This window comes from Rhinolophus sinicus, linkage group LG11, assembly GCF_036562045.2.
Source record: "Rhinolophus sinicus isolate RSC01 linkage group LG11, ASM3656204v1, whole genome shotgun sequence".
In the NCBI taxonomy this organism is placed as follows: domain Eukaryota; kingdom Metazoa; phylum Chordata; class Mammalia; order Chiroptera; family Rhinolophidae; genus Rhinolophus; species Rhinolophus sinicus.
Window position 1 is genome coordinate 53,808,831 of NC_133760.1, and position 9,026 is coordinate 53,817,856.

Here is a 9,026-nt window from a genome sequence, read left to right on the forward strand (position 1 = left end):
CTGACTTCCGGGTGCTCAGGCTGTCCCCCATCTGGCCTGAGGCCCGGTTCCTCTGCCACCTTCTTTCTAAGACACAACAGGAGACCCAAGCAAGTTAGCACGAGTCCTGAGAGCTTCGCTCCCTGCACGCTCCTGCCTGAGGCCCCACATAAACCCTGGACGATCAGCTTGGATCCTTCTGTTCTCTGAGCCTCAGTTTCCCCACCAGGGAGGTAAGAGGGGCTCAGAGGCTCTGCACGCGGTGAGCCTTCCTTCCTCCCACCCCGCATCGCAGCTCCTGGTTATACTTCTTTCTTTCTTTAGGACCCCAGGGTAGACATGTTTTCTCCTTCCTTGGTCTTTGGTAGGAAAAGGAACTTTGAAAACGGTCTGCCTTCCCTCAAACCCTGTCCTGAAACCCCAGACAGCTGAATGTTACTCGGCTTCCTCTTGCCCTGGCCATGGGGTCAGAGGTGACTGAAAGGAGCAAGGAGAGGACAAGAGGGCAAGGTGTCACCGTGCCTCCTGAGGCCCAGATGGATCCTGACGTCTCCCAGGTCACCTTCAGAGCTGGGGCACATACACCTTTCACTTGAGTATTACCGGAATGAGGCGGAGGCTTATTACACACCAGGAGAATGTCATCCCTTCCCACTAAGCCGCATCCCTAGTAAACACAGGATCGGGCCTCCCAGGCGATGAGTGTGTTTATGTAACAGCCGCAACCCAGGTCTGCTGGGTCCTGGCAGTGGGGGCTCAGTCAGACTCACCGTGAGCACGGAATCGCCTGGGAGGCTGCTCCCCTCCCTCCGCCAAGAAGGAAGGTGGGGCCGCTGCTTTGCAGGACAGCAGCAATATGGTTTGGCAGATGGAGAGAGAAAGGATATAGGGCAGAAACTGGAGAAGGGAGTTTTCTGGGTTGTTTTTTTTTTTTCCTTCTTTTGATGCCTGCCTACAGCAGAAAAGCTGGGGCGACAGAAGTGGGAAAGCAAGGGTGAGGTGGGTAATAAAAATGGGCTCCAGGAGAGAGGTTGGAAAAAAAGGGGGAGAAAGAAGAAAGAGGTGGGAGGCCTTGCCAAGAAAGAACAGGGAAGCAGGGATCAGGAAGGATGTGTGAGGAGCAGCTGGGCCTGGTGACAATGAGACATCAGGTCCCAGGATTCACGAGGGTGCTACCAAGATCCCAGGCTAAGGAGACGGAACATGGGGTACTTCCAAACCGCAGTGGGGAAGTTGGTCACAGGGGAAGGCTCTAAGAGCGGCCCTGTCTGTCGTGTTGAATTTAAGATCAGGGTGAAAACCGGTGCGCCCAGCGATCATGGCCTTCACACCCCAGAAGATGCCTGGCCAGAGATGCCCTGCGCTGTGATGGGGCGAGAGGGTAAGCACCGATTAAGGAAGCCGGATTCCTGCCTCTCCTTGCTCTGGAAAGAGCTCTGTGCTGCAGATGTCTTCCCTTACCCCTACTGTGGCTGTCCCACCAAGTCTCTTCACTAAAAGGGGCATGGGTGGGGTGGGGTGGGAGATCTTGGAGCTGATCAGGAACTTCCTCCAAAGAGCAGTGAAGCTGCAGGGAATGGCGGCTCTCCTGGCCCCACCCCCTTCAGCTCTAGGAGGAAAAATTGGTCATCTCTCTTTGGGGCCCCAGGCTCACACAAATGCCACCTCCAGGTCCCCAGCCATAATGGTGATTCAGGCCATTTACTCAGATCCATGTTAATGAGTTATTTCTGTCACCTAATTAGTTCACAATGAACTCAGCCTTGAGAGGAAAGACAAGAGAGGGGCTGGGGAAGGACAAAAGGAAGGCAGACTGGGATGTCACAACAAAAGGGCAAGACCCCATCTCCAATGGGGTCTTCTACTCCCAACAGACGCAATGCTTCTTCCCCAGCTATGAGGATCTCTTAAAGCAGAATAGGGGTGTTCGGGTAAAGGGGCCCCCAGAACCTCACACGGGATGAACTGTGAGGCCCAAGTAGTAGACAGGTCCCTGCTCACAATTCCACGTCATCAGCAAAACGCCTCGCACTCTCCCTGCATTTCCACTGGGGCCAAACCCACCACCTGCTGGTGGGCGTCCCCCTTCAAATGGAACTGGAGGAGGAAGCAGATGGCCCAGGGTGAGGCCCATCTGCCCACTGGGCACTCAAAGGTCACCATGCCACTGGGGTGCCGCGGGTGGTGCTGGCCCTCACACCAGGGGTCGTGGGGCATCTGCCAGCAGTGTGCACCCACTTCCTCTGCCCCTAGATAGCTGAAGTCCAAGGTCCAAGAGCCTAGAAAAAGGAGCGCAGGGAAGTGCAGTGGCCAGGGGTTCCGGCCCCTGATGCCCCACGTCATGTCCCTGGAAGTCGGTCAGCGCCCCATAGTCCCGCGCCGGCCTCCGGAGAGGCTCCCTGGAAAGCAGCGGCGGGTGCCCAGCGCAAGCGTGGATGGACCCGCCGGCACCTCCCACGCGGTCGCGGCGCCGGATCCCCTGGCCAGGCCGGGCCTGCGGGGCCTAGGCAGCGTGCGGGATGTGCGTCGGGAGAGGGCGCCGCCGCGAGCGCCACCCTTCGGGGCCCGCGGGCGCTGGGCCCGGGAAGTCTGCCATCCACTAACGGGAGGCTCCGATCCCCGCCCCGCCGCGGGACACAGCCCTGCCAGCAGCTGAGACGCCTCTCCGGCAGCTGCCCCACCTCCCGGCCCTCCGAGGCCCTCCGGCGCGCCCACCCTCCCCGGCCACGCCTGACCAGATCTAGCCAACCCCCCGCCCCCCACCGCACCTCTGCGGCTCCGAGCACACCCGTCCCCAGAGCGACACCACCCTCGAACCCTGGAGCACCAAGAGCAGAAAACGTGTCCCCCGGCACGAGACAGGCCCTCAGCCCAAAAGTGTCCCCAGACGAGATACGGCGAAGCCTGGACGCCGGCTCTGCAGTGCCTGGCGTTCAGCAAGCCGCATGGCCCGGACCTCGGGCGCGCGAGGACCCCCGATGGGGAGAGCGCGGCAGGCCGGGCCCGCAGAGCCCCCGGCCGGCGCCGGAGGAGCCACCGCGCCCCGGCTCCCGCAACCCCCGGTTCCGCTCACCCTCGATGGAGATGACGTGCTCCCGGATCTGGTTCTGCAACGCCAAGTCCTCAATGCGCTCGATCAGGTCGTAGATGGCGTAGATATTGGGATGCACGGACTCGAAGCGCTGGATCTCCGCCCGGATGGCCGCCGAGTTGGAGAGCGCGAACTGCTGGGGGGGCCCGCCGGCCAGCTGCTGCGAGGGGCCACCGCCGCCCCCGGCCCCCGGCCCCGCGCCGCCGAACTGCCCGCCGCCCCCCGCGCCGCCGCCGCCGCTGCCGCCCCCGGCGCCGCCAGGCTCGGCTGCTGCTGCGGGCTCTGCCCCCGCCCGCCTGGAAGTTCATGGCTCCGGAGCCGCGGGGCCCAAGGCAGGCCCGGCCGGGGCCCGGGGCGGCGCAGCGGCGGCGGCGGCGGGCGGGCGCGCGGGGCTGGCGGGGCTGGGACTACAGAGCCGGCGGCGCGGGGCTAGTGCATGGGGCCTGGGACCCAGGGCCGGTGGCCGAGGTCGGAAGGCGCCGCCGCGCACGCTGTGGCCGCCGCTGCTGCTGGGCGCTTCCCGGCGCCGCAATCCCGCTGCCTCGGAACAGCCTCCAGCGGCAACAACAACGGGACCGGGAGCGCGCGTCCCGGGCCCTCCCCCCGCGTCATGCGCACGCACCGCCGCCCCCGCCGGCTCCGACACAAGCAGCCCGAGCCCCCCTCCCCGCCGCCCCCGCCCCTCCTGCGCGCCGGCCCCAGCGCCCCCGCCCCTTGCTCGCTGGCTCTGCAGCCTCCACCCCCCCAGCCGCGCGCTACAGCCCCGGCTTCCCGGCCCCTCCCACCTAGCCTAGGCCCTTCCGCCTCCCGCCACCCCCCCACCCACACCCACCGCTGGGGCCACCGCTCGTAGGGGACAGCTGCCCTGGCTTCTTCCAACCCCGGCTGTCACTTTCGCCTCCCTGCGCTAGTCTGGGTGGGGTGTCCGATCTCTGGGCAGTGCCCGAAAAGTGCCCTGCGCCTGAGGGTGCTGAGGAACGCGGCTGATTGGCCGAAAAGGGCCGCCAGCCCAGGCCCAGCTGCGCCTCCTTTAGTTCGTCCTGCCTTCAGTGCGCCACAGGCTCCCTTGTCCTCCGGCCCGAGGTCATCTCTGGAGACCACCCCGTCCCCGAGGTTCTCTCTCTAGCCCTGCCCTGGACTCTTCACTAACGGTGCAGCACAGAGGCTGGAAATCCGGGTCCCTGGCTACTTATTTTCAGTTCTCCCTGAGAGCGTCATTGGTGGGGCTCTTGGAAATGATACTTGAACAACAACTTACCTCCTCCTATCTACCGGTCTCTCCTTAAAGAACCCTCTACCGAACTGGGGAGGGTTCGCTGACCACCGTGGGACCCCACAGGTACACAGAAGAAAGAGGGAGGAATCAAATATTACGTCTTCTTCCCCCAACTCACCCCATTCAAGAGACACCAGAGCCCACACGACTGTCTTAATTTTTTTTGTCTTCACCCCTTTGCCCAGCCTATGTTCCTGTCCACTCATTCTGGGGCCAGGGACCTCCCTTCACTGTCCCAGTTCTCTGCACTTCGACTGCCAAAGCTGTCTGCAGTTCTGCTAGCCATCCCCATTGCCAAACTCTCCTAAAACCCACAAGAGGTGGCATGTGCAGGGCACTGACCCAGCCAATCAGACTGCCAGGGCTGCGCCCCCCCCCCAGCACAGTTGACACATGTCATCCTTTTTACACACACTTCTACTTCCCAGGCCAAGCTAGGTCTTTTCCCAGCATAAAGTTGCCCCCCCACTTGGCCACCCACATAACTCTGCCCCAGTACCAACCCAGTCACCGTTCCTAAGTTTCTTGCACCTACCGAAGAACCCATTGCAAGCTAATCAACACCAGTGGCCTTCCAGCTCCGGAAAGATCTGGGATCTGTCTACCTGTTTGACTTTAAGGATGTCTTAAACCCTCTTTGGGCTTCATCTGCAAAATACAGTGGTTGAACAGAACAACTAACTCGGATGTAATTCTGATGTAAAGCAATGTCTAACATCTTGTTTACATGCCTAATTAGAATTGACAGCAAGAAGTTGCACCAGGTACCTCCCAGGAGAGTTGCTGGGGAAAGAGCTTCTCAAATGTGTAGCCCCAGCAGCCATTGCACACCTGCTGTAGCACTGGTGGGCTGTCTACATGTCTGTTTCCTCTATCTGAGAAGCCCCATGAGGGCAGGGACAGGGTCTGATTCACCACTGTATTCCCAGCATCTTATACAATGCCTGGCACATAGTATACATTTAATGCATGTTTCTAGAATAAATCAATGAATGGGAGAAAGGAACCAGATATGTTAGTTCTGCATGTAATAAATCGAAACTGACATTCTCAAGGCAACTTGGAGTACTTGTTCCCACAAGTATTACGTGCTATGGGAACACAAGGGTACATTTTAATCAAGACGGGCCTATAAAATCCAGGATGTGAGATCTCTATGGCTACAGGAGTCCAGAGAAACGGGGAAAAACAACAAAAGTTAGCTGGCCTCCACCAGGCTGGGGCTCAAATCAACATCCTCTACCTGGTAACATGCTAAAGACAACATTTTCGAGCCCAGATTTGAATGGAATGTACTAATACTAGCTGAGGAAATATGTAATGTGTGGCAGATTCCGCAGTTTTCGCATTTATTTAACCAAACACAGTTTCTTCCTCACAATTGCCTTATGAGATAGGTCTCAGGAAGGAAGAAATTTAGATTCAAAGAGGTTCAATAACGCATCTAAGGTCATTAACGGATAAGGAATCAACATTTGTGTCAGATTCCAAAGTCCATGCTTCGTTCACAGTTTCGCAGGGCCAGGTGGACGAGAGGACCAGGGAAACAGGACAGCTCAAGCCACCCTAGCCAGCCCTGGGGACCGGTAAACTCAGCTAGACTAGTGGGGCAGCCCATGGTTACTGGGCTGTGGGCTGAAGAGCCAATCCGTGGGGTCCAAGGTGCCTTCTGGCGTTCATTCTGACATAAGTAAGAGTAGGCAGGGTAGGGGCCACCTGAGCTCACCAGAGCCTGAGTCCCACTGAGGCTCTGACGTGCTCCTGCTGACGTTGGTTTCTGCAGTGACAGATGCCCCGCTGCCGGCGGGGGAGGGTGCGGATATTCCTACCACCCAGACCTCTCAGGGCTACCACAACTCCCAAACCCGCCCCGTCGGCCTCTCAAAGACTTGAGGGGACCGGAACCAGTCCGCCGAGCCCCACACGTGGGTCCGCAGAGCGGAGGGCGGGGACTGCGCACAGCCCGGACTACAAGTCCCACAATGCTCCAGACGGCGGCGGCGGAGAAAGGGGGGTACTTTCAGGTGTCTACGACCTCGGCGCCTCCCGCCCGGAAGTGCCCGAGGGTCCGCTATGGGGCTGGCGGAGCTGGGCGGTGAGTCCCTGCGCCGTGACCGCGCCCACGCCGCCGTCCCGGGCCCCAGCTAGCACCCGCTTGCCCCGTCCCGGAATCGCCCGTGCCCTCCCACAGATCAAGGGTCGGGAAGATGGGAGGGGTGATGGAGGAGTTGGGGGTGGGGAGAGCGAAGCATCGGATTCTCGGGCTGGATCTGGGGTCCAGCAGCAGGCTGAGTTTGGAGAGGCTTCCAGAGGAGGCGCGGAGTTGGGCCTCCGCGGGGTGGGGCTTGAGTGGACCGGGAGGGGCTGAGTTGGGTGGGGGGTGGCAACCCTCAGAGGCTCCAGATTGCCAAAGGGCGGAGTTTGACGTCTGGTGTGGGGAAGCCTTGGGAAGCAGTCCCGTCCCGGTGGGTGGGGTTTGGGTAAATGGTAACCAGGGTGGTGTGGGAGGTGCGGCATAGAGGCCCTTTTTCTTCCCCCATGGAGAAACTTTAACGATGGAGGAGTAGATAAGCTTTGGGGTAGATAAGCAGCTTGGGGGTGAAATAGGTGAAGGAATTTAGATAAACTTTGAGATGAAGTAGACAGAAGAATAGGTAAGCTTTGGGGTGAAGTTTGATGGGGGTTGAGTTTAGGGCACAGGTTACTTAGAAGAGCAAGGCTCTTATCTTGGGTAGGGTTTAGGTGAATTGGGGAGCTGGTTAAAGACCTAGAACTTAAGTTATAAAAAGTTAGGAGTTGGAATCTGGTGATGGGAAGGGGCGCATGAGGCAAGTTTGGGCAACCAGGAATCAGAGCAGTCTGTGCCCAGCGTGGGGCTTGGACAAGGGGGCAGAGAAGTGAGGACTGTGGGAGAGGTGGGGTGGGGTGGGGTCAGGAGCGTGTTGAAATTCAGAGAGATGTTGGCGGGTGAGCCAGCCCCTCAACCCCTCATGGGTTCTTTGTGCCTCTCCAGCTCCGTAGTGCGGCGGGCAAGGCAGGTGCCATGGCCCTGATTGAAGGGGTGGGTGATGAGGTGACCGTCCTTTTCGCGGTGCTTGCCTGCCTTCTGGTGCTGGCTCTCGCCTGGGTCTCAACACACACCTCGGAGGGCGCTGACCCACTGCCCCAGCCGTCAGGGACCCCAACACCAGCACAGCCCAGTGAAACCATGGCTGCCACTGACAGCATCAGGGGGGAGGCACCAGGAGCCGAGACAGCCAGCCTGCGACACAGAGGTCAGGCTGCACAGCCAGAGCCTGGCACGGGGCTCCCAGCGGCACCGCCACCCTCAGACTCCCCCCAGGAACCCCTAGTTCTACGGCTGAAATTCCTCAACGATTCAGAGCAGGTGGCCAGGGCCTGGCCCCACGACACCATTGGCTCCCTGAAAAGGTAAGCTGGCATGAGGACTGAGGACGGGAATGAAATGCTAAAGAGTATGGGGGAAGGGCCATCGGAGACACCTGAGACTTCGCCCTCATTTTACAGATGAGGGGACTGAGATGCCCAAATCACACAAATGTTGTTCCCCTGTAGCAGGAGGGGACACCCTTGGAGACCATGACCTGGGTAGAGGGCAGAGGGGAGGGGTGGGAGTGTTATTCTGGGCAAGGGACTAGGATTGCCTGAGGCCTGCTCTATTACCCAGGTCCCTCTCTCCTCAGGACCCAGTTTCCCGGCCGGGAGCAGCAGGTACGACTCATCTACCAAGGGCAACTGCTGGGAGACGACACCCAGACCCTGGGCAGCCTTCACCTCCCTCCCAACTGCGTTCTCCACTGCCACGTGTCCACACGGGTCGGTCCCCCACATCCCCCTTGCCCACCGGGGTCCGAGCCAGGCCCCTCCGGGCTGGAAATAGGCAGCCTGCTGCTGCCCCTGCTGCTACTGCTGCTGCTGCTGCTCTGGTACTGCCAGATCCAGTACCGGCCCTTCTTCCCCCTGACCGCCACTCTGGGTCTGGCCGGCTTCACCCTGCTCCTCAGTCTCCTGGCCTTTGCCATGTACCGCCCGTAGTGCCTCCACGGGCTCTTGGCAGTGTGGCTGGCCCCTCTGGACTTCGCTCCCAGCGACAAGGTGGGCGCTGCTGTCTGCCCAGGCCCACCTCTCCAGCCTGCCTCTTCCCGCTGCCCTGGAGCCCAGCCCTGCGCCGCAGGGCACTCCAGGGGCAGGCGGAGGCCCCTCCCTGTGACCTCCATGGCTCGGAGCCACCTCCTGGGGCTGTGGGCCCTCGACCCCCACTGACAGTGGGCTCCTCCAGGTCAGGCAGCTGCTGTCGCTGCCTTGGCCCTGGGCAGCGCAGGGCCACACCCCTGGACCCGGCTTAGTGTTCTGCCTGAGTACCCAGTCACCTCTAGTCCCCAATTGCTCCTTGTGCTGATTTGGGGACCCAAGGACCATGGGGGGCTGGGAGAGATGGAGGGGGTTCTCTGGAACATGTGCAGATTAAATGACTGTGAAGTTTTCACTCTCGGTGTGCGTCTGTGTGGGGGCGGGGGGCGGGGAGCCCTTGTCCACCGGGAGAAAATGAGTAGCGGGTGCAGACCTGGCCCTCCGCCCTGGCCAGCCCTGCCAGGCCGGACGCGGACTGCCCTCACCTTTCCGCAGCCGCTTCGGCACCTGGCCCCTTGGCTCCGCCCC

At 60.6% G+C, this 9,026-nt stretch overlaps 1 protein-coding gene across 3 annotated transcripts; it reads left to right on the plus strand.

Annotated features, from left to right (window-relative positions):
- Positions 1-6,302: 6,302 nt before the first annotated feature.
- On the plus strand, positions 6,303-8,853 carry TMUB1 (transmembrane and ubiquitin like domain containing 1). Of its 3 annotated transcripts, none has more exons than XM_019712800.2 (3): positions 6,303-6,441; positions 7,360-7,778; positions 8,051-8,853. In XM_019712800.2, exons 2-3 carry the CDS (start codon positions 7,390-7,392, stop codon positions 8,400-8,402), a joined length of 741 nt encoding a protein of 246 aa, XP_019568359.1. In that variant the 5' UTR covers positions 6,303-6,441; positions 7,360-7,389; the 3' UTR covers positions 8,403-8,853. The 3 variants fall into 3 exon arrangements, with proteins under 3 accessions (XP_019568359.1, XP_019568362.1, XP_019568361.1); XM_019712803.2 differs by lacking the exon at positions 6,303-6,441 and adding an exon at positions 6,788-6,811; XM_019712802.2 differs by lacking the exon at positions 6,303-6,441 and adding an exon at positions 6,832-7,000.
- Positions 8,854-9,026: the final 173 nt, after the last annotated feature.

Coding starts and splice junctions, on each gene's coding strand:
- TMUB1 (XM_019712800.2), top strand. CDS start 7,390: ATGGCCCTGATTGAAGGGGTGGGTGATGAGGTGACCGTCCTTTTCGCG. Junction 7,779..8,050: donor ACCATTGGCTCCCTGAAAAG/GTAAGCTGGCAT, acceptor CTCTCTCCTCAG/GACCCAGTTTCCCGGCCGGG.